The sequence below is a fragment of the Thunnus maccoyii genome, chromosome 7 (assembly GCF_910596095.1).
Source record: "Thunnus maccoyii chromosome 7, fThuMac1.1, whole genome shotgun sequence".
NCBI lineage: Eukaryota > Metazoa > Chordata > Actinopteri > Scombriformes > Scombridae > Thunnus > Thunnus maccoyii.
This window is the reverse complement of record NC_056539.1, coordinates 8,103,340-8,128,134: the sequence shown is the minus strand read 5'-3', so window position 1 is coordinate 8,128,134 and position 24,795 is coordinate 8,103,340. Positions and strand designations below refer to the sequence as shown.

The following is a 24,795-nucleotide window of genomic DNA, read 5'->3' as shown; positions in this document are numbered from 1 at the left end:
CACCTTTATAGTTTCAAATGTGAGACAACAGGACCAAGAAAAGTGCTCAGAAAAATGAACTTCTACAATTTCTGGGCAAAATCCATCTGCTGTGGAAAATCATGTGATACAATTGAAAGTTCCAGATCAGCTACAAAATGGACTGAACTGTTTTAAGACTGTCTACCTATCTGCTCTCAATTTCCTTGTCTTTTTTGTGTGTGGTGAAGATTTATTATTCCTATTATTAGTAGTAATAGTAAAAGGTTTTGATATATCTTGTCACATTACTGTGCTTTATTCATTCCTTACACAGTCTAAATATGCAACTGTTGGATTATAGTTCACTGGAAAATGTACATATTTGCTCCAGAGTAATATAGTATTATAGCCCATGCTGGAAAAAACTATGTAATGTAATATAAAAGTCTGGGGGGCATTGTAATTTAATTTCAGGGGACAAAATGAGATTTTACTTCAGTGCATAGATGTTGCAGTTATTATTTAAATTTCAAGATTTTTGTTTCTTTCTCTTAAATTCAGAATATCTCTAGTTAACTTCTCACATCTGGATTTTGCAGTTGTATGTTATATTATTTTTATTCTACTGTATTGCAAAATGGTGTGCTGGGAAATTATCTGTACACACACACACACACACACACACACACACACACACACACACACACACACACACACACACACACACATCACATGTACTGTTTGTAGGCACATGTACATTCACAATCTTGTCTAAACTGCAGAGGCTCAGGCTTGTCTCGCTCACATTTGAACACCCCCATTTTTTTCCCATAGTAGACAGATCAGCTCAGTGTGGTGCAGCTGCAGTCTAGCAGACTGACTGATGCATCTGTGGAACAGGAAGTTTTTCCCAGTTACAATCGGCAGTGGATGCTGATAACAGAGTTCCACAGGTTCAATGCAAACTGTTTGTGTTGACGGACACACTGAGGAGGTACAGTATAAGAGAGCTGAGCTGAGCTGAAAGAGAGAGTGTGTATCTACTCTACCAGCTGACGCCATGCTGCAGACACTGGCCCTCCTGCTGCTCCAGGTAGCATATGGTGAGTATGGGGTTAGAGAGGTCAAACTGAGCAGTAGAACAGTAGCATTGTGGTTAATAAATACAGATTTAACATTACTGTAAGTCAGTTAGCTCCAGTACATGCTCTCAAATCAAAGTTTACATGCAATGTGGTATCCTTTACTATGTGTTTTTAGTTTTTGGATGTGGTACACCTGCTGTCAAGCCCAACACCAATAGGGTAGTAAATGGAGAGGATGCCCGTCCCCATAGCTGGCCCTGGCAGGTAACCACCATGTTTCACATTCACTTGTGAAATAAATAACTATTCTCTTATTTAATTATTTTTCCATTCATTCACAGTGACTGTTTTTTCTCAGATCTCCCTGCAGGTGAAGCACGGCAGCCGTTTCCATCACACTTGTGGAGGAACTCTGATTGGACCTCGCTGGGTGCTGACTGCTGGGCACTGCATCTGGTGACTAATATTAAGACAAGCTGTGAGGCTGAAACAGCAGTGAATTCCTATGTGTGAGGTGTAGTAAATTATAAGGGATATAATACTTGTAAATGTGCCCTGAAATGATAGAAAGTATGTATTTTGCAGGCCAGGAGATGTGTACCGTGTGGTTCTGGGAGAGCATGACATGAGCCAACAAGAGGGCACTGAACAGATCAGAGACATTCTGCGCATCATTGTCCATCCCAAGTGGGATATTGACCATGTGGCTGATGGGTGAGTTTATTCTTGGGGACAAACAAAACAATGATTTCTCCATTACATAAGTTAGTCTTTGTGTCCCCTGTGACAACCTTAATAAGCATATAAGCATCAATGATACTATGTGTTAATTTATACCCGTTGCAAAGAACCAAAAGCTAATTAAAAAGTCATATAAGCAATTTAACCATACACTGCAACTATTCAATGTATTTGATAATATCACTGAATATCTAACTAGAACTATTTTCTCTCAGCAATGATCTTGCCCTGCTGAAGCTGGATAAGAGCCCCATTATGAACGACAGCATTGGCCTGGCTTGTATCCCGGAGGCTGGAGAGATCCCCACTCATGGGGCACCGTGTTACATCTCCGGCTGGGGCAACCTTTACAGTAATGTCACTGTGTCCTCATCTGTTATCTTGTCTTTGCCGTATTTAATTTGTATAGAAAATCAAATGGTGATTCAGGTGATAATCTTGCCTTAACACGATCTGCATTGTACACTCTGCTTGTTACACACAACATATGATTTATTCATGTGTTGTTGACCAGCTACATCCTCTCTGTGTTTCAGCCCATGGTCCCATGCCTGATAAGTTGCAGCAGGCCTTGCTGCCTGTGGTGGAGCACAGTGTGTGCAGCCGCAGTGACTGGTGGGGCATCAGCGTCAAGACCACCATGATCTGTGCAGGAGGAGATGTTGTATCTGGATGCAATGTATGTGAGGCACCTAGAGAAAGCCTCTTGTTCCTGTCAGAATTGAACTGCCTATGAACACAATAGGCTACTTTATACTACAGTATGTTAATGTCTCTCTCTTTCAGGGAGACTCTGGAGGTCCTCTGAACTGTTTGGGTCAGGATGGTAAGTGGTACGTTCAGGGCGTCACCAGCTTTGTTTCCTCCCGCACCTGCAATGAGGTGAAGAAGCCCACAGTCTTCACGCGCACCTCTGCCTTCACCGAGTGGCTCAGTGATGTAAGTTAATCAATACACCTGCTCTGTTTGATTTATAGCAATACCTCACCTGTGTGTCTGTAGAGAAACAGAAATGTACTGCACTCAAAAAATCTTCTTGTTGTCTCTTCAGGTCATGCTGCGATACTGAGGATTCCTCTGGATGTCAATTGATCAACTCCTGCTCGTCTGCTCATTTTCAAGTTTCACATCAGGGTCAAAAACATGAATGATGATCTGTCAGCATTAAAGAAACATCAGAAAATAAGAGGATGCAATATATTTAAATTTAATTAAAAACTGAAATACTTGAAATGCCAGTTTTTCAATTGAATATAGTAATATAACACTTATTTGTAAATGCATATAGTTGCATTTAAAACTCATTTCAACAATGAATTCATACAGTACCATAAACATGTGTCTCATGAACTGTTGAACCTGCGTTTTAATAAGTCACATAAAAACAACAACACGCAAAGCACTGCAGCATGCAGAATAAAACAAAATCTGCATTTTTCATGCATTTCTGAATATGTTAGAAAAGCGTAGAAAGTCACACCACCTCTGTAAAAATGCACCGTACCACTTGATATTTCCTCCCCTCCTGTTGTGTGATAAGGAAAATGAGGAATGGCTGCCCATCAGTGTGCGTGGGTGACTTATGCATCAGTATTTCCTATCAATCATCACCAAGGTCGGCCAAGAGTCAGCCATGGTGAACACACTGTATGATACATCCAGGTGGGAGCTGAGCTGGAAAGCAGCATTTCACATCAGATAAATAGCAGCAATAGGTTACCTTGATGCACGACCTCAGCAGTCTGCTGCATCAGATAACAGGTGCAATTAGAGACACTTTTTTGACAAATGTACATCCACTTTCTGACACGTCTTTGTTATTTTTAGCATAATAGATGATGATAATAACACAATATAACTGGTACATAACAAGTTCTCAAATTTGTTTGAATATATCATGTCTGAAAGGGCCTACATTTATTTTTAGAGTGATCAACGGAACAAAAGCCTGGAAATATCATTTACTGTAGCCTTTCAGCTGTGTGTATGCTGACAGCAGCGAAGTTTTATAAAAAAAGTGTTTGGTAATAAGTACAAAGCTACAATATTAACATTTAGATGGTTACATCTGTAATAAGCCTGCATTTTTTGCTTGACATATTGACTGTCAGGAACATATATATTTATTAGTTGTTTATATTTCTATTTCCAATCTGATTTCATCAGATTATTGCTGTCCATACTGAAGAATATCTTGCCTCAGATACTCACATCGTAACATCCCATAAAAATTCATTCATCTTTGATTTATCACTTAAGCTAAATTTCACATCTGTAAAGAGAGAACACACATCTGCTCTACTGACAATGAGAAGCACACATCAGTCACATCCAGACTCATTTTAAAATGAGAGTTAAAATTAAAATTGATGTAAAAGTAAAAAACAAACATTAATGGCCTCAGCAGCTCCAACACATCAGTCTTTAAATGAGTCAGTATATAAGAGTTTATAGTCTCTGGTTTCAAGCTTTTGGAGAGAATTTCCTTTGCAAATATTGAAGTTTAGCCTTGCACAAATACACTATTCACTGAAAGGAATATAATCTGTAGATGGGTGAAGTGTTGCTTCAAGCAATGACATGAACACAAACCTTTTGACATTTGTTTATCCCCATCTGCTGGTAGATGTGGGAACCTGCTCAAAGCTGATAGCATCACAGCAGCTCCACTCAGTGGAGAGAAAAGGAGCAGAGAGACCACACTGCAGTGATTTCTACTACCCACATTTGACATCAAACACATGACATGTACCTCAATAGAAAGTGATTTCTCTTTAGTTACTCTTCAATGCCATTACAATAATGTCATTAGACTACTGTCATCTAACTAACTCTTCTGTATATTGTCAGAATATTGCTGCTCCTACTGCATTGTAACCTCTGAAAGATGGTGAAATGTTTGAATTGTTAAACTGTTAATGATTATTTCCTCATTTGCACAGTTTCTTAGGAGGGTCATGAGACCCCATCTGATTCTCAACACCACCTGTGTGCTTCGGTGCACAATAAACTATATAACATACAACACAGAGTGAGCGTGTAATGCTCCACATGCAATTTTCTGCACTCCAACAAGTATGATGGACATTTGTACAATATGCATTCTCACTGCTTTTGATAAGTTGGTTTTAAAAGAATACATACTGTAATAGCTTACAGTAGCTGAAATCACATTCTGGCCATTTGGAGGCAGAGGGGTCTCACTCAACTTGACAAGAACATTATAATTGAGAAGACACTAATACATTTTGGTATTACACAGAACCTAGATATGCTTTATGCTGCATTCTTTCTGTAAATATTAACTAATTTTGTATGAGGTTATGTGTTTTCACATTATTTCAACACATCCAGACGCCAAACTTTACCCTACAATCTTAGACAAAAGGGTGTTTTCCGTGCTGTTAAATGACTGGATGTGTTATCATTATTGCCTCAACATATACACATAATCTATTCTTCTAACAGGCTTAATAAAATATACTGTCAGTGTTTGTTTCAGTCTTTTAAACTGTCTCTTTACAATATTTGGACGAAACCTGTATAAAGACACAGTGTGGCTCAGTATGTGTATTTCACATCCCACACACTGAGTGACACTGTGGTCATAACCTTGATGGCTGCTCAGTCTCACCGCCCCCGGAGACTCAACCAGTTCTAACAGCTGAGTTTTATGGTTTTATGGATTACAGCACAGTCTGCTCACAGTGTAGTACTACAGGGTGGCCCCTGGTAGTAACAAGAGGGCAAACTGTTTGACCCCGTGTGGACTATGCCAGCATGGCAGATAAGTGGCATCAACTCAGTGGACCTGAGGACAATCATTGACTCTGATACCATAACAATTCTCATAAGCAAAACAAAACACTGAAGATGTGTCATACTATATGAGGCGGTTAATACAGTATATTGATTTGTACCAGGAGAGGTGTGGTGTAAAGACTTTAAAGTAGTTCTTGCAGATAGATTAAAAAAGAAAGATGTCAAAATGTATTCCCTTAAAATAAAAAAGTAATTCTGGGTTTGCAGAAGAAGAAGGTAATAACAGTTACGCAGTATTTTGATTAGCGTGTGGGTGGAGGTACAATGAAAGCAGCATTCCAAAGGTTAAAGGTAAGCCTCAGCTGATCTTTCTATCATATGTGGGTCTCCTGAAGTCACATGGGGGAAAAAACCATTACATCAAACCTAATGGACTAGTCAATAAATGACTAGATGAATTGTAAAAAGCAGCCACTTTAAGATGCTCCTTTATACTTGACTGTGAGTCTTCAGTCTTGTCTCATGCGCAGATCATATCACATTACTGTGTAGACTTTGTATAGGTCAAGGACGGAGCTAGAAACACTGTTAGAACCAATCAAATAACTATTATATTACTAATATTAATATTGCCCAATATTACTGGTCATAACTGCACAGAAGCCTCTGGCACTAAATTATCAGTAACTATCAGTGACTCATGCTAGATAGATATTTAATTAATGATCGATAAATACGTCATGGACCTCAATATGAACTGTGAATTTCAGCCTTAATTTATATCAAGTGAACAAAAGACTATATTTTATTGCACATTTCTAAAGACCTCCCCTTTGCTTTAACCAATTCAGTGTGCCTCTTTAGTGCTCACTTATCCTGACTGTGGTTGAACAGTGCCATGTGGTGTCAAACAGTTTGCTGCAATGTCTGCGCAATTTTCATTTCTGGATATCAAGTCACGTTTGATGTCATACTATTTTTTTGAAAGACCACCAGCAACTGTTCGTTTCAATTTATGTTTTTATTTACCCAGAGACAAAAACATCTGTATATCGCTCAGTATCTGTCTTTTCTGTCTTTTATCTGCAAAATAATTAGTGGCTAATAATTAATCCCAGTGAAATGCAATTATGCAACCTTTGAAGAAATAATTACATTTTCCTAGTGATTTATTACACTTCACAGGCATTGTCACCACAGAATTATGTTGCATGCAATTAGTGGAGCAAAAATTGAATGAAATTAGATAAAACTAAATACTTGTACTTGTATGTTTATGGCATTTACACACATAGTTTGTTCAGGCAAGTTTTAAAGTGATGCTGCTGGTCATTTTGCATGGTTGTTGTTTCAGAAATGAAGTGAAGTTGTTCAGAAAATTTCAAATGTATTTTCTTTTCACTTGTCAGAATGTGCAAAGAAAAACTAACATATAAATATGTTATAAATGTTATATGTCATTTATTATAAAAAGCATAATTGTTTTTTTATTCATTTACATTTAAATACAGATTCAAATTTTGGCACATTTTTTATGTAGTAATGGGTTTCAGTCAGTTCTGCTGCTGTAATCAATAAAATGAAGTATTCAAATTATTTAAGAAATGTATGTTTTTACTTTTTTAAGCTCTTATGTGACCATGTGATGTATTATTCTGATAAAAATGAGTAAGTGAGTATTATTTTTTGTATGTGTTGACTGTATGTTTGCATCTGTAATGGAGCACATTGTTTCATCATGTTCCATTTTGAATGTTGTACAGTGGGGAGGTTTTTGAGTGGATATTTTATCTATTTTATTTAACTTTCTGCCAGATGTTTTTTTGCCTGAACACTGTGTACTTGATACTGTCTGACCTGCCATCAGATTATCGTTTCTGTTGTAGTCAAGCAGTAAAGTATAATGATTGTTGGTTTTGAGCTGTTGTTTTGAAGCTAGATAACATAGTACCTGTTAACTGTAGACTATCAGGTTATTCACCCTTTAGGAAAATAAAGCAAATTAAAATATGTTACAATACGTTCTGATTTTTGTTTATTAATTTTAATTATTTAAGCAGTTACTAAGGATTACACAGGAATGTTTTTTACTCATATATTTGAGTCTTAAAAGTGATGAAAGATGAAGAAGCTGATCTAAAAAATGTTTTAGCACATATAAACGGATCAAATCTAAACTTTAAAAGCTACTCTAGTGACAGCAGACTGAATGTATCTTGATGTACTCTCAAGGCTGGAATTCATTTTCAAAGATTGAAGTCCTTGGAGTTCAATTTCAGAACAACATATAACCTCAAAAGATATGTGAGTAAGTCTTGCTGAAACACCCACGCAAAAGTCCTACATTTACCTTACACTCAATAACTGCTCTTAAAAGGCCATTGAAGCAAGTATTCCATACCAAATATGAATGATGAGAGTTATTAATCATTATTTTTTTTTAAATATCCAAATAATTTACTGAATATAAGTTTAACAAGACATAGATCTGCTTGAAGTTATTAAAGTTTATTCTTCTGCATCAACTCAGTGAACCCTTTTTATAAGCATAATATTAAACCTCTAGTGATTTTTTTATTGCAGTTTGGGAGTAACCGCAACATGCTCCTAGTTTAATCATTAACCTATATTCACACTATTTATTTTAAATGTAATATGCCATAATGTTACAGTCATATCGCTATAAACCTAGCCTAATAAGCAATAAATATGTCCACATACAAGCGTGTGTGTGTGTGTGTGTTATCTAAGGAGCTGTAAATGTGTGTGTCTGTGTGTGATTAAGAGAGAGAAAAAGATCGAGAGTGTGTATGTATACCTGTGTGAAGAGAGTGGGTACGGATAATGCCTGCAAGCAGAGATGGTTTTATGCATTATACTAGCTGCTTTTAACAGTATTCATATTACAGTCACACTTGTGATCAGTCACATATTGGCTCAAATTACAAGACACTGTACAAATAGTGAAATGTATAAGATGGAAAAGCTATTACTCCAGTGTGACACTTAACCTTTAGACCATGAACATAAAAATATGTAGACTTTCGTATAACATTTAACAACACAAAATGCAGCAGAGGATCGATATGAAGTTGGCATGATTCCCAACTCTTTTGGCTTGTGTCCACTGAAAAATAAGCTAATGGACTTGTGACCCCTGATCGCAGGTTATGGCTCTGGTGTGGACATGAGCAGAGTGATTTTCTAATTCAAGGATTGAAAATTTAGAAAAATATACATTATGTTGTGGAACAGAAGTATTTGGTGACCCCTCATACTTTTTCTTGCAACCCCTTGATGAAAAAAGCACAGCTTAGTGCTTGATTTACAGCCACCAGGGGGCAGGGTCTTTGATTTCATCATTGTATTACACACATGTGCTATGTATTACACCTGTTGCTTAGAAAAAAACCTTGAAGACAGGTGCTGACCAACAATATAAATCTTATACACATAGGCGATTTATATATTTTAGCTATACCAGCGTCATTATAAGTGTTATTATACATAATGAGATGTACAAGAAGAAACTTGTGCTGTATGTGGCAACTTCCTATTTCTCCCAATTCAAAATAGGCTATATGATAAATATTAATTTTCAGAGCAGCTCTTCAAACCATTTGGTCGGTGAGCTTTTATTAAACAGCGCGCCCCACATACAGATTCACCTACCAGTCATTCGTACTCCGCACATGTGTGCACGACCTTTGAACTGAATGCAGCGTGTGTGAGCTCAGCGCGGCGCTATAAAAGCAGCGCTCAGCCTCGATGTGAGCAACAGGTAACCCAGGTGAAGCTCCGGATAACCAGGTGCGTATCATTACCATTGTACTATCAAGGAAAAAGTCAGATGTTCACATACTGTATCAACATGTGAAACTATTGTAATCGAGAAAAGTTTTAAGGAAGCAACTAATTTGAGGATGGAGAAATTTCAGGGGAATGTGAAAGACAACTGGATATTTTTTATTCAGATTTTCTCGCAGAGCCTTAACGTTGATAAGATGATGTTTCTTTTTTTCTGTGTTATTTTCATTTTTATCACGGTCATTTTAGAGATTTAGTTCCATGATTTATCATACATAAAGCTGGTCCAACTGAGGATGGTTCATTATGTTTATTGCGTTGGAAAAAGTCAGCTCGTTTTTGAAAGGGTGCTCAGCACAAGTAATACATGCACATAATTTCCACTTCCAACACCTGTTTGTTCTTTTAGCTGACCTGCTGCTTCTAATTGTGTAATTTTATGAATTCATGTATATGAAAAAGATTTGATTTGGTTTTATTTTTGTAACTTTTCCAGGTAGCCATGGCTCCTAGACCAGAAGTGGAGACTGGTTCCTCCCACAGTCTAAACGGTATGTCCTTTTTCTTTGGGATACTTAAACTCTCCACAAACTGTACTGATGCCACCTTCTTCTTTAACATTTCCTTACTGCCCTCCCTCAGATGACAGCACTCCAACTAAAGATTCGGCTATTCTGCCGGCCTACTCCACCGTGGACCTGGTGAATGAAGCTCCAGATGACAAGAATCCCTGGGATCTCCCAGAGCTGAAAGACACAGGGATCAAGTGGTCAGGTGAGGCAGCTCGACATTCTCACTGCGCAGTGTGTATTCCTTTGCAAAACTTGACTCTAATTCAGTACTTTGTTGTGTTTTTTGACAGAGTTGGATACAAAAGGAAAGATTATGAGAGTGCTGACTGGTATTGTGAAGTTAATTCTGCTGCTTGGACTTCTCTATGTGTTTATTTGCTCCCTGGATATTCTCAGCTCTGCTTTCCAGCTTGTCGGAGGTAAAATGAATCTGCAGAATTATATTATATACCTTGGGTCATTATCACTACAAAGTGTAGTTGAACCTGCTTATGTAATGTATATGGAGCAGTGTCTGCTGTGTTATTGACTTGAGGGTGTTTGCGTGTGTGTTCAGGAAAAGCTGCTGGTGACATCTTCCAGGACAATGTTGTGTTGTCTAACCCTGTGGCTGGGCTGGTGATCGGGGTGTTAGTCACAGTGCTGGTGCAGAGTTCCAGCACCTCCTCCTCCATTGTGGTCAGCATGGTATCCTCTGGATGTAAGCACACACATGGACATACCACAAATAGAAGATGCACGCATACACTTGCACTTAAATGCACAGAAACACATCCACATGCCTACTCATAGCTATATTACATTTTATTAACATCATGCTATCTATATTTTTCAGTGCTGGATGTCCAGTCTGCAGTGCCGATCGTCATGGGCGCAAACATTGGAACATCTGTCACCAACACTATTGTGGCTATGATGCAGGCAGGAGATAGAAATGAGTTCCGCAGGTAAATCAGAGCATGTGATGATAAATATGTGACACATGTAGGGAAAGAAATGCAGCATAGTAGTAGAACAATACTTCTGAAACTGATATCTAGCAACAGTATTTGGTATATGTTCAAGAATGTGGTCCTTTCTCACTTCCAGGGCATTTGCTGGTGCCACTGTCCATGACTTCTTTAACTGGCTGTCTGTGCTGATTCTCCTGCCCTTGGAAGTAGCCACAGGCGTGCTGTACAAACTTACCCACATTATAATTGAATCCTTTAACATTGAGGGTGGAGAGAACGCCCCCGACCTGCTCAACGTCATCACAGACCCTGTAACAAACTCCATCATCCAGGTAGAGACGGTGACATTGAAATCATCATGGAATATGCAACATTAACAAGAAATGCCTTTTTTTAAAATAAAATTTGTTAACATTTGTCTTCCACTAGCTGGACAAATCTGTTATCACTGACATTGCCACTGGTAACCTAGAAGCCAGAAACAAGAGTCTGATCAAAATATGGTGCAAAACTGAAACCAACACGGTAAGAAATCAACAAGAGCTGCATCACATGCATAAATGATCAGTTTGTCACACACTGAACATAACACAGTAACAGTAAAAACATGATAAAGCTATAGTTACCTCAGGTTTTCATCTGTTAATGACTGATATTGTCCTTGTTGTATCGTGACCACAGTGTTTCTGTTGTTACATCATACTTTCAAAGCTGTGTTATTTTATAAAAGGTGGATTGTTGTGTATGATCATAGCTGCATTGACTTCTTAATAATTAGGCATCTGCTCTCCTTAACTAACGCATTGCTCTTATGCTGTTTTCGTGGATTTTTTCCATTTAAGTCTTTCTGGAACAAGACGGTGGAGAACTGCACTGCTGGTGCCATCTGTTGGGAAGATGGAAACCAGACCTGGACCGAGATGAACTCGACTTGGACAGACTACCAAGAGAAATGTAAGCGTGCCTCTATTTTGTGAATACCCATGGTCAAGAGAGAGAGAAAAAAACATTTACGAAGCAATTAGGTTCACCTGATCCACCAAAGCCCAGTGAAATATGAGCGAGCCATTCCGCTACAACAATCTCCTTCATCCAGACCCTCTGATGTTTGGACAATGACTACCTTTGAGTTGTTTTAGTGACTCAGCTAGTACCCTTCCTTGACCCCTGTGCCTGCTTAATAGGTCTATTCATGCCGTCTCACTGACGCACCTGAGTGCCACGTGACCATAAAGCGGATCACTTCTTCTGCCCCCAATTAAAGTACATGTTTTAAAATCACTATCTTCCAGGTTGATAAGATCAGAAACCGGTATTGGCTCATATACTGCCCTCAGTTATGTTTTCAAATTACAGGGACACACTCAGAAAACACAAGACTTGCTGTTTTTATCAGTTCCATTTATCATAGAAGATTTGCTTAAGAGTGAGTCACGCACATGAGGCTAATTTTAACTGTCACATACTGCAAGCCCAGAGAGGACACTTTGATGCCAATCATCTAATCATTTAACTTGTCCATCACAGGCAAACACCTCTTCGTCAATGCTGATTTGCCAGACCTGGCAGTGGGCCTCATTCTCCTGGCTCTGTCTCTGCTCTGCCTCTGCACCTGCCTCATCCTCATCGTCAAGCTGCTCAACTCCATGCTGAAGGGGCAGGTGGCTGTGGTCATCAAGAAAGTGCTCAACACAGGTAAAAAAGCAAAGAAAAAAACAAATGAAAATCTCGCCTGTTTGATAGTCAGCACATCTGCTTCTATGGTGATGCTTGATGAGCGACACAGGCACAGCCTCTCTGTTGCTTCTCCTGGCTCGCCTACAGGTGCAGCAGTCCTGTTGGTCGGTGGAGAAAGCTCAGGCACAAATATACTGTTTTGACAGAAATGCTCATTTGCTCTGGTCATGTAGTTATAATGTGTGCAGTCACACTGTGCTCACTTCATCAGGTTTATTGCTCACCTCCTGTTTTTCTGTTTGACTACAGACTTCCCATTCCCCTTCGGCTGGGTTACTGGCTATATTGCAATTTTTGTGGGAGCAGGAATGACTTTCATTGTTCAGAGCAGCTCCGTCTTCACCTCAGCTATAACTCCTCTTGTTGGTGAGTCATCATTTACACAATAATGTCACTCTAAAAGCTTTTCTTTAAGCTTACTCTAGGACTTATATATTGCCAATCTTCTTTCACCAGGTATTGGTGTCATTAGCCTTGAGAGAGCCTATCCTCTGACACTGGGGTCAAATATTGGTACAACCACCACTGCTATACTTGCTGCTATGGCTAGCCCTGGAGAAACACTAGCCAACTCCCTGCAGGTAAGAAAGTAAAAAAGTTTCCCTTCTGTGCCTGTTTATTTTTTATCCATATTTTCTGTGAGATCTAAAAGTGTTTGAATGTCATCTGCTTGTGTTTTTGTCCAGATTGCACTTTGCCATTTCTTCTTCAACATCATGGGTATCTTACTGTGGTATCCGATCCCCATCACGCGGCTGCCCATCAGGTTGGCCCGAGGGCTGGGGAACAAAACGGCCAAATACCGTTGGTTTGCTGGCCTTTACCTCTTCCTGTGCTTCTTGGTTTTCCCTCTCTCTGTTTTCAGCCTGTCACTGGCAGGGTGGCAGGCCCTGGTCGGCGTCGGTGTGCCCATCATCGTGCTGGTCGTGTTTGTGATCATTGTAAACGTGATGCAGTCTCGCTGTCCCAACTACCTGCCCAGCTTCCTGCGCACGTGGGACTTTTTGCCCCGGCCCCTGCACTCCCTGGCGCCCTGGGACACCGTGATAACCTCGACCTTTGGCTTCTGTGGCAAACACTGCTGCTGCTGCTGCAGGTGCTGCAAGTGCAGCAAGTGCTGCAAAAAGAATGAGGACGAAAAAATCCAGATGGACAGCAAGAAGAGTCTGCAGATGTATGATAACCCAGCCATGTCAAGAGATGAGGATACAAGGGAGGTTGCCAACGCAACACCGCTTTAATATTATTGAATTCAATGTCTTATCTATAAGCGATACTCAATGCAATAATGTATTTGTAACACTTGTAATTGTCCATCACTTCTCAGGTTGTGGTATGTTGATGATTGCCCTTCACTGGATGATATACTAAGCACTGTAGTACAGACAGACAACAGAAATATTGGACACATTATTATGAACCCAGGACCTGCAGTTTCTGGGAATATGGCGTTTGTTTTATGTTTTCAATTTGTTGTTCAGACTCACTCCTCTGTAAACCAGAGCTCTGCCTTAACTATGGGTGGTTCCGAATGTTATGACTTATTTTTATATTTTCATGATATGTGTAAGAGGATTTAGCTTTTATTCTCAACTTTGAACCTTTAAACTCCAAATGTTTAATGTAGCATTTAAATGTTATTATCCTACAGTATTTATAATATTTGTGAATAAAAAATTTACCATTTTTAAAGTGCAGTTGTATTGCCTCTTTTTTTCATCCAGCCCCATCTCTTTTATGCAGATAACAGGCTTGGTATGTATGGCCTGAAGTCAAAGTTATTTATAGTTATTGATATGTCATTTTGATCAGTTCATGTGATACTCAGCCCTCGCAGGATAGATCAGAAGATTCACTTTTTCCCTGAAGAAAATGGCTTCCTGTAGCAAATAGAGTCTTGCTTTCATATCTGATGTGCCTTTGAACAGTAACTTTGTGAGAGAGGGATTACAGGCTGAAACACCAGGCAAAGTCTAACCACTGCATAACTGGAGCAGTATTTTCCAGGTACCTCTTGATTCCATTATGTGATGCAATTTTTAGAGTATTTTTACACATGTGTGAAGATGGGTTTTTTTCCAAACCAGAATAATTTGCTCAGAATGAACACATAAAGGCATATCTGTTCTTGTTTGCTGCTTTTGAATGAAAGAACTGGTTCATAGATTTTGAAACTCTGTATCTAATTTGGAGTTGGGGTTGATGGGACACCATAGACTGTATAAAAATAATGGACGTTGCCACCGTGATATCATCCATTGGTTTGTGGTCTTTTGAGCATGGTTTTGAAGCCTCGAGTTTGGCATTTTGACCGTCGCCATCTTGGATTTTTGGAGCCAGAATTGATGAGAAGTTACCATATTTGGACGAGAAGGTGGAGCTAACCCTAACACTAGCTGGTAGCTTGGTTAGCATGGTGCACTTACAGCATGGATGTATTATAAGAGTTGGATACCAGATCAAAAATGGCATCCATTCAGTCCAATAAGAATTGCTTGGAATTGCTCAAAAGGAATTATATCATATATTAAAATGCTGGGAGACATTAGAGCTAGCAGTGAATCACCAAAGAGCTGCACAGATCAGTTCATCAGATCATGTTCATCTTGTCCCGGGATGACGACGGACATTGACCAGCCATTCATCTCAGGAGTTTGGCTGCCAAGAGCTGAGATGACTGGCTGGTCTCACCCGGCCAGCAGCTCCTGACGCCTCTGAAAACGTGAGAGCAAATTTCCAAACAGGCATTATTTGGATAAACTGACCATATGTTGGGAATCTAAATGGTTACTTTCTCACCTGAAAAAATATTTAAACTTAATAAAGTGACATTTTAATAGTTCTACATGGAATATTACAACAGCTTTTAGCTATTAGCTCAAAAATCTCTGCCGTTGCTGCCAGTTGGTTCGAAATAACCAATGGCGTAACTTCATTACTCAGTGACTGTCAGTCAGTGACAGACATTCACGTTATTAGGGCTGGCGCCACCATCCCGGCCAAAAAGTTCAGGACTGTTAGTGTGTAGGTTTGTTTCCATATCAAATTAACTATTTGTTGGTAATCTCAGATCAGTCAAGACAGGCAATGTAAGCCAATACATTATAATAACACTATTAATTCAGCACATTTATAATATCTTTATATTCAGTTAAATCATATTCACAAATACTGATTTATTTGCCCTCTTTGATGAGGAGCTCTTATTTTGTCACTTGGCAATCAAACAGAGTGATGGTTTTGTGCATTGTGTGCATAAAGTCGCAACAGATATTTACATGTCCTTACATTTTATCTGTTTATAGACCTGCCATCACTCCTGTTTTCCCAGGTTTCTCCCTTATTTTCAGCCCCTCTCCCACTGTGCTCCTATTTTGTTGTTTCTCCCGGGAAACTCCCATAATTTGCATGGCCCTCAACCCTTATTATGAATAATCATCATACACATGGATGCATAAATTTTGTATCTTTGTGTGACATCACCCAAGTTGCCAGATCATCTGTGAAACACAATCTACACACACAATCCACATATGACATGCAATTTCAACTCATCTGTCACCACAACCCGATTCAAGTGGCATGTGCACTGCTGTTCTCTGCGCAGGCAGTCTTTCCTCCTGTCCTCTGTCATCCTCCCTCTGCTGCTGATGGGATTCACTGCCTGCAGGTATTGCTGGTAAAGAGGAGGTGCTGGTTTGTCTCAGCCAGCAGCTAAGTTTACAAGAATTTGCCAAAGTTTAAAGCCACTGGAACCTTGGCTTGAAATAGTAAAAATGCATACACAATATCAAATTTGAGTGTCTCATTAAGCATCCACAACAATCTGAGTGAAAATAAATGTTCATAACTTTAAGAAAACCTAGCTGAGAAACTGCTAATTTGGCTGCTCGTACCATTGCTCAGGATTGTGGGGGTATGATCAGATCGAGCTTGATTGACAGCTCCCTTTCAACTCAAGTACCATTTTATTTTCCATTCAATCACTAAAACATTTTGCTGCCATGGAATTAAACTACCAAATCTATCAAATGGACTCTACTTGGTTAAAAAGCTTGAATAATCCACTAACTAACAGACTAGTGTAGACCACACATATCTGTGTTTTTATTGAACTATTTCTAACTTCGCAGACTAAGAAGCTAAGTGTTTTGGCATCTTCTCCCCCTCCACCGCCACCACCATCAAAAAATCTCCCATATTTTGAAACCTAGATGTTGGCAGGTACTGTAAAACGTTATCTTTTCGTTATCTTCATCTTCCCCCCACCGCTACTCCCCCCTCATGTGCCAAAACAAAACTCCCGGATTTTGAAAACAAAATGTTGGCAGGTATGGTAAGACACTATTTTTCACTTCATCATCACCTCCTACAGCCCCCACACGTGCCAATGAAATTCCCGTATTTTGAAAGCTAAATGTTGGCAGGTATGACCTTATGAAAATTAACTAACAAAAATGTGCAATGTGGCTGGTCTCAAAATATTTTGGTTTTTGATGTTAGATTCTGGAGTTCACGTAAAGTGTAACCCAAGTTTATCTTCAGTTCTCTTAATTTTTGCAATATTTCCACTTTTACCACAGACACGAACAGGATCAGGTAGTTGCACAATTCAAAAGGCAAATATGGAGAACAGTGCTAGAATCAGCGCTAGAAGCACAGATTTAAATACAGTGAACACGGTTCTCTGTGTAAGACAGCAAATATAAATGTTAAACCAGCTTCATAGTGCAGATAGGTTGAGCACACAAGTTGAGTGCAATGGAAAGCGATACAGACAAAATAATCTCTATGGGGAGCATGTTTTAGCAGTTTCAAGAACACCACAAATATATAATAACATGAACTAACCACATCATTTTCACCTGTTCAACTTATTTAATCTTTAGGTAAGTGTAGCTACAGCACTATACACGTATGACTGGTAATTAAAAAAAGCAATAAGTGTAAAATATGAATCCAATTACGATCTGGAAAAAAACATATCAAATTATTTCTCATTTAGAGTTTAAGACTCAACTTCTTGGAGTTTGAATCATTTCAGTATTTCAAAACATTCCTCTTCGGGGTTTACAAGCTCTCTGTTCTTATGCTCCATTTGCAATAAACTGAATTACGAACATTCAAGGTCACATTAAATCTTCACATGCACACAACTGCACACAATAAAACCGCACACAATAAAACAGCTTCAGCTTGAACAGGACTATTTCAGATTACCATCATTTCACTGTAAAATGAACTAGAATGCCTGATTTTTTTCAGTGATTAACTGATTAACTATGTTATCTAAAAATGCATGATATATAACTTCAACTCATAGACCCTGTTTATACTTGGTTTTAAAATGCATCTTGGGCGATCGGATCACAAGTGGACAGCACTAAATACAAGTGTAAACGACCACCAAGACGCATTGTGATCCGATCACTCAAACCACTTCCCGAGGTGGTCTGGGACGAGTTTGACCACATTTCTTTTGTAATGTAAACACTAATGCGTCCTGATGCATCCCCGACAAGGGTGTAACAGGAAAATATGTCATCAATACAGGACGTGGTGGTTGTAATGAAATCTGAACACAAGTGGTCAGCTGGACACCTTGGTAGATAGACACAGGTGTGAAAGGCGATGTGACTCAGCTGTCCACTCGTGTTCGGATCACCAAAACACAATTTAAAACCAAGTGTAAATAGCCTCACTGTGTTCTTAAGCTTTTTTTCAACAAGCAGTTTATAAGTTATTGTTGTGATTTTCTGTGATCTGAGAGAGGATACAAGCTGACTCCAAATGCTGATCCTGTTTTTCAGTTTACACTACAGGCCGTTTTACAGAAGACATTCTGATATGTCAGAGCAAAAGCAGGTGTAAATGGTAGATTTAATGATGGCTGAATTCCATTTAGCTGCCTTAGTTTCAGGATCCTGGTATTGCACATGCTGGCTCACTGTCACACTGACACGGCTTACTGGGACACTTGAATAGAATGGAGCCATCATTAATGTAAAAAGTAATACCTGTGACAAGGGAGAAAAAGCTATACTGATTCAATTAACTGAGCTATGAACTACAAACATCATAATCCTCTCATTTGTATCTTAGTGTTTGCACCCTCACAACTACCCTGTGTTTTTAAATAAATCCAGTTTATAAAAATATGGATACACTTTACAGTGTTCAACAGCGTTACACAATGCAGACTGATGAACAATAAACCAGATATATGACCTCACATTAAAGACCCTGTACTGTACACATGAGGAGTCATCAAACATCACAAACCAATAAGAAAAGATAAAGAAAGGTGTAACTTCTCCCAATATAGCTGGTAAGGTCAGAATTATGTCAATCAAGCACCGTCTGTGCGCACCCACACTGTCATCAGGAAGAGGCTAATTAGGCAAAATAAGTGAGAACAACTATTCTAAATTATAAAATACAGTTCATTGTTAAAGATGAAAAATAGTGCTTCCTACCTTTTTGGCTTGTGACCCTCAAAAAAGCAGTGTCTAGTTGGGGCTTCTTGTCACGTTTTAGATGTCATTTTAGATGTGAGTTGTTTGCACTTCCACCGAAGAGATGAATCCTCTATAAATTTCTCAGATGGTTTCATTTAAATAAATGTTTGAGGCCCAAAGAGATAAAATTATCCAATATTTCACAAAGTAAAGATTAGAAAAAACTCCATATATGAATACAAATTAATTTTTTTCTTCTTTACTAGCCCATTGAACATCTCACAACCCCCTATATTTACTTTGTGAACCTTCGGAGGGGGCCCGACCTTTAGGCTGGGAAACTCTGGACTAAAGTGGGCAGAATGAGTGCTTTTACTTACTTTAATTGCATCTTGCTGATAATACTTCTGCTGTACTTTTACTTAAGTGGGATTTTAAATGCAGAATTTTTAGTTGCAATGTAGTATTTTTACATCAATGTATTGGTAGTTTTACTTGAGTAAAAGATCTGAACACCACCTCCACTGCTGTCTGTTCCACAGTAGATTTGTGTCACCTCATCTAAAAATATGCGTCATCACAGGTAAGATTTTGCTCATTTATATTTTTTTATGCCTTTTCCTCGGGAACAGTTCACCTGGAGCTGGAGAGCATGAGACGCTTATATATTTTGTCATGTGTTATCACAGTCACCTAGACTGCATTAAATCAAACCTAACCTCACACGTTATTTTGAAGTTTGTGACAGATATAAATATATAGGTATAGATAAATGAACTTGTTACACTTCTGCTATGGTTTCAAGTGAATGCACAGGTAAGAACAAAGGAGTAGTGACACAGTATATCTTTGCTCACAGCATTAACAGCCACATCGCCGCCAGTCTGTTGCAAGGCCAAGTTAATCTGATTATTAACGGTAGTATTGATGGTTTTACAGCAGTAGGCAGGCTAGTGTGTAATTACTGGCTGCTGACGGGTGAAGGTCCACAGAAAGTGAGGACACACAGCGACTGCGGTTTGGACACAATCAGTTCTTCATTCTCAAGGCTCTTGCAGCTGGAATGTAAAGTATGTGAACTTCAGCGGTGACTCTATTTGCTGTTCCAGTTTAGACCTTTTCCATGCCTGGCAGACAGAAAAGTCATAGCAGGTATAATCAATAACATTATTAATAATTGCATCCTATTTAGGTCAGCCAATCTCACTATATCGTTATTGTGAAAGATGGGTCATTGACATGATGTACACTTTGAGGAAATAGAGCCATCATTGATGTTAATTACACATGTGCTGTTCTCTCATGACAAGTCCAAATGTCTGTAATGGAAAAAGACCAATTATCCAACCGAGCCAAATTATACCCATGACCACAGAGTTATAAAAATCATACTCACACAACCAGATACACACAAATTTCATCTTTTTAGTATGAAATGCTCACTTCCCTGTAGGCTTGAAAAGTGGTTGTAAAAAGTTGGCAGGTTCAGAGACAAAGGTGACTGTCAGTTTGAATTTATGTAGGTTACAATGGATTTCTATGGTGACCTCATTTCACAGTGAAACAAAACTGAAACAAAATGTTTGTAGGAATTTCTCAAACCACTTCTTCTGTCCATTATTCTCTGTAAAATGTACACATTGTACACATAGTATGGCCAGTTGTTTACAAAGGTCATGTTGCAACTATATTTGCTTACATGACCTGCTTAAAAGGCCTAATGTGCAATAGCAACAGCATTAAGTGGTGAATTTAGTTGTATTTTGGTGGAAATATGGCTAAATTCACAAGAAATTCCTCCTGTGCTCACACATATTCAAACAACTTTATTCATGATATTGAGTCCAGTTACTTGGTATAAAATGAAAGGACCATCAGCTGTACTCAAGCGCTGTAGGGAAATGTGACATTCTCAGTACATTTTCTAAGTTTATTCTTTTCTATCTTCAAGAGGGGTATAATCTGCTATGCATGAGTACCCTTCAAGTCTTGGCACTAATTAAGCGCCCAATTAGCATCTTTTAGTCCTCAAGAGAGCAGGCACGAACAAACCTTTAAAACTGAATCCCCAAGTTGAACTTAGTGTTCTGAAATATTATAGTCACTGACCAAATCAGTGCTTACTGATGTGCATAGGTGTGCGTTTGAACTGTACTGTGATGGTTTAGCTTTGAAAAAAATGAAGGACTGCATTGTCAGTGACTATGAATCTTTGAGCTGAACAGCACGATTCAAATCAACAAAGTCTTTCCTAATTTCCAACACTACAGGGAACCAGTGTTTGCTAGTTTTGAGCAAACATAAGTTATTTAAATGTATGGTTATTATCATATTACTGGTTATGTAGTTATCATTATTATTACTTATTTATTTTTCCACTAGGTTTGTCATTGATTTATAAATTATGGTGTGAAATTTGGAAGGCTCTAAATTCTATTAATTATTAATTAACTAACTCATTATTTTACTACTTTAAATAATATGTATTACTTTTAAGAAAATGAAAGCAGTCTCTCTAGAATCTAACAACAACAACAGCTGAGTGCGCAACAGTTCCGTAGTGGTATGTAGTTCTTGTAAACTGACTCCCACTGAGTCCAGGAACAACTCCTCCTGGCTAGTTGCCTTAACCCCACATACTCATGCTGCCAGTAATTGCAATGGAAACATTACAACTTTTATTTATTGTGGACAAACTCAATTGATGAGCTACAATGACAAAGTGTAGCTTACTTTCAGGAGTGTGGGTGGTGATGTTTTCCCCTCAAGGCTTCCCATACAAAGATGCACTGATGCACTCAGTATGAGCAGGACTGTGTGTGCTGAGAGAACATTCAGTACTTATATTAGCTGATGACATTTTTAGGCTAAGTGATTTTCTGACCTTGAGTCAGTCAGGGATAGTATCATTTGAAACTGTTGATACTGAGCACCAGAAACCCTGATAACATCATGTCTTATTTCACATTGTGCTACCATTCATTCACTCCCCATCAGGGACCTCACTGTCCAAGCTAAGGCTAATGGTCTAATAATAACTGAGTGTGTGTGAGTGTGTCAGTATGCTTATGTCTTCAACTTGCACAGTTATGGTTAAAGTGATTATTTTGGTTAGTGTGTTGTGCCTAGAACTGTGTTAACCAACACTATACCCACAGTTATGGTATTGAGTTTGGCAAGTATATCCCTCTATTGACATCCTGTTGTTGATATCACAGTCTCTACCTGTTGCCATTGTGGTGGACAGAAAATAAGCATTTCTAAATCCTGTTAGCTATATATGTGTTAAACTACTGACTGCTGAGGTAGCTAGTTTCACATAAAATAATCTTCTCTACCATACTGGTGTAAAAAACTACACAAGTAGCTTAATTGCCAAACCCAAAGTGGTAACACTTTACCTTTAAGTCCCCCTATTTAGCATTTCTGAGAAGTGTATTAAACATTTAACAAACGGTTTATAACGCACTATAATGTAGTTGTAAGTGGACATGGGCCATTTTTAAAGACGACATATGCACATTTTTCTGGTATATATATATATACTGTATATTCTGGCAGCCCTTGGTTCAGCCTCTGTCTGCAACAGGCCCTTTTAGCTCCTGTCTCTTTAAGGCCCCCTTTTCCTGTTTTTGACTCCAACTATTAACTTCTCAAATACACCTGAACATGTCTGAGCCTGAACCTAATCCTAAACATGTGGATGGACAACTTGAACAACCCGTGGAACATCCTTCACCACAAAGGCTACGAAACAGCCATTTGTAGGCGAACAATCTCACGTCAGTTTGATGGGGAAGTAGCGGTAAAATTACAGAAAACGCTGTCTTTTGACTTGCAGGGAGCATTTTACATACGTTCACCTCATGTTTAACATAGGCATACAACATTATAACAGTATATAAATGACAGAAAATCACAATAAGCATGATAAGCATGATATGTCCCCTTTAAATGTTTATTAATGTACAGTGTTTGTCAACTATTACTACTCATTGTCATTATATATTATATTGTGTTATAAACCATTTATTAATTGTTGCTGGAAAAAACCAAAGATTGCTTTGGCTGAACTTGTTTAAAATTGTGACTTCAAGGCATTCACGAGGTTTTGCAGTGACCATTAGTGCAATGAGTCAGGAAATGTTCTCATGCAATTACTAACGAAACAAAAGATAATCAATTTTGGTTTATAGCACACAAGATTGTTTGTATTATCGCTCATTATTAACTAAGTGGCTGTGCCAAAAAACACCTTTTGCTGGTGTCACTTAAGCCATTCTTTGGTCAAATGCAGACTGCAGAATGCAGCGTTTATTTTAAGCTAATGAAGATAAGACAGGCCTCATTGTGTGGGATAAAACTAAAAATCAGTCGTTCTAATAAATTCCATAGCATTACATCAGTAGCTGCTTGTTATATTTATGATTTTGTTTTGATTTCCTTTTATTGCCTGTTCAACGGGTGAAGGTGCTATTGTTTGCCAGGTCCCAAGATACAGATGCAGTCAAAGTCCAGCTCAGGTTGTATGAGATATATGCTATTTTTAGGCATGTTACAATTAAGTAGGGCAGCATAGTGTACACATGTAATTCTCTGATTTTAACATTGTACATGTTATTAAGTGGAAATGTTCCCCATTTAATGACCCATTCTCAAAAAAAACACAATGATTTAGCCTTTTGATATGGACGTGTCACTCGAGGGAGGATCTCAAAAGCTGTACTGAGGTGTGTGTATGTGTGTGTGTGTGCGCGCGCGCGTGCAGGTGTGTGTGTGTGTGTGTGTGTGTGTGTCACTGTGTGTATGCAGGTCAAACTGACCTGAAGATTGTATAAAGTACATAAATGTGCGTGGGATTGTAGAACATGTACTCAATGATTTTTTTTTTCTTTTTACATGTTCTTCACAGAAAATAAACCAAGGCCATGAAGTTTCAGGTTGAAAAACTGCATCCTTGTATCATTTTTCTTTTAGTAAAAATTTGAAATGGGTCAATTTGTGAATGTTTGTATAACCAAGAAAGACGATCCACTGACCACCAACACTTCAAGTTCAAGTGCCAGGCTACAGAAATAGCCATATGTTTTGTTTTTACAATGCAAACTCAACACACACACGCTCGGATCACTTGAAATGGCACTCAGTGATTGGTTGCAGCGCTCATTGCTAACAGTGTAGTGACTTTGACAGACGAAATTGCATTTTACATCAGCCATTTGAAAAGAAGTGAAATTAAATTAGATGGTCACAGACAGTATCATCAAGCTCTTTGATTAACAATTACAGAGACTAAAATTGCAATCTACTGTTGTGGAAAATTAACAGAGTAGACATGATTGTGTGTGTGTGCTTTTGTGACATTTGTGCATGTCATGAACACGTGATGCCAGTTGGTTTGAAACCACAGGACTCTGAAACATCTAAAAATCAAATATTAGGCTTTTTCTTTTTTCATAACAAGAATGCATGCTAGTCAAAGTTATTGTCTCTCTGTGTTAATCAAATATCCCAGAGGGTTCAGTGAGAGTTTAATTCAACTAGAAAATAATGAACATTGTGAAAGCTGTGAATCAACTGAGAGATTCTGACAGTATGTGGTAATGCTGGTCAAAGTATTTGATAGCTATGACCTGAAGTATAGTGCAGCCATTCAAGGTCATATCTATCAGTGTGTTATCAACACAACTCATTAAATTATCGAATGGAAATTGAGTCT

At 38.5% G+C, this 24,795-nt stretch overlaps 2 protein-coding genes and 1 long non-coding RNA gene across 4 annotated transcripts; 2 read left to right on the top strand and 1 right to left on the bottom strand.

Moving 5' to 3' along the window:
* Positions 1 to 713: 713 nt before the first annotated feature.
* On the top strand, positions 714 to 2,942 carry LOC121901002 (chymotrypsin-like elastase family member 3B). The gene is made up of 8 exons (XM_042417612.1): positions 714 to 1,064; positions 1,222 to 1,310; positions 1,405 to 1,502; positions 1,632 to 1,760; positions 2,003 to 2,139; positions 2,324 to 2,466; positions 2,574 to 2,726; positions 2,839 to 2,942. Exons 1-8 carry the CDS (start codon positions 1,022 to 1,024, stop codon positions 2,854 to 2,856), a joined length of 810 nt encoding a protein of 269 aa, XP_042273546.1. The 5' UTR covers positions 714 to 1,021; the 3' UTR covers positions 2,857 to 2,942.
* On the bottom strand, positions 2,525 to 9,291 carry LOC121901003. The gene is made up of 3 exons (XR_006097158.1): positions 9,222 to 9,291; positions 2,776 to 2,942; positions 2,525 to 2,659 (listed from the first exon to the last, which is right to left on the bottom strand). It is a non-coding gene; the product is annotated as an uncharacterized LOC121901003 (long non-coding RNA).
* Positions 9,250 to 14,964, top strand: slc34a2b (solute carrier family 34 member 2b). 2 transcript variants are annotated; one of them, XM_042417610.1, is made up of 13 exons: positions 9,250 to 9,359; positions 9,853 to 9,907; positions 9,999 to 10,130; positions 10,219 to 10,347; positions 10,485 to 10,628; positions 10,764 to 10,875; positions 11,018 to 11,213; positions 11,311 to 11,406; positions 11,724 to 11,835; positions 12,409 to 12,576; positions 12,868 to 12,984; positions 13,075 to 13,199; positions 13,305 to 14,964. In XM_042417610.1, the coding sequence occupies exons 2-13, from the start codon at positions 9,859 to 9,861 to the stop codon at positions 13,857 to 13,859; spliced, it is 1,935 nt and encodes a 644-aa protein (XP_042273544.1). In that variant the 5' UTR covers positions 9,250 to 9,359; positions 9,853 to 9,858; the 3' UTR covers positions 13,860 to 14,964. The 2 variants fall into 2 exon arrangements, with proteins under 2 accessions (XP_042273544.1, XP_042273545.1); XM_042417611.1 differs by lacking the exon at positions 9,250 to 9,359 and having other exon boundaries at positions 9,377 to 9,907.
* The last annotated feature ends 9,831 nt before the right edge of the window (positions 14,965 to 24,795 follow it).

Excerpts from the sequence above, each read along its gene's own strand:
- LOC121901002 (XM_042417612.1), top strand. The coding sequence starts at position 1,022 with ATGCTGCAGACACTGGCCCTCCTGCTGCTCCAGGTAGCATATG. Across the intron at positions 1,503-1,631 it reads ACTGCTGGGCACTGCATCTG|GCCAGGAGATGTGTACCGTG; the intron begins GTGACTAATATT and ends TGTATTTTGCAG. Across the intron at positions 1,761-2,002 it reads ATTGACCATGTGGCTGATGG|CAATGATCTTGCCCTGCTGA; the intron begins GTGAGTTTATTC and ends ATTTTCTCTCAG.
- slc34a2b (XM_042417610.1), top strand. The coding sequence starts at position 9,859 with ATGGCTCCTAGACCAGAAGTGGAGACTGGTTCCTCCCACAGTCTAAAC. Across the intron at positions 10,131-10,218 it reads CACAGGGATCAAGTGGTCAG|AGTTGGATACAAAAGGAAAG; the intron begins GTGAGGCAGCTC and ends GTTTTTTGACAG. Across the intron at positions 10,876-11,017 it reads GATAGAAATGAGTTCCGCAG|GGCATTTGCTGGTGCCACTG; the intron begins GTAAATCAGAGC and ends TCTCACTTCCAG.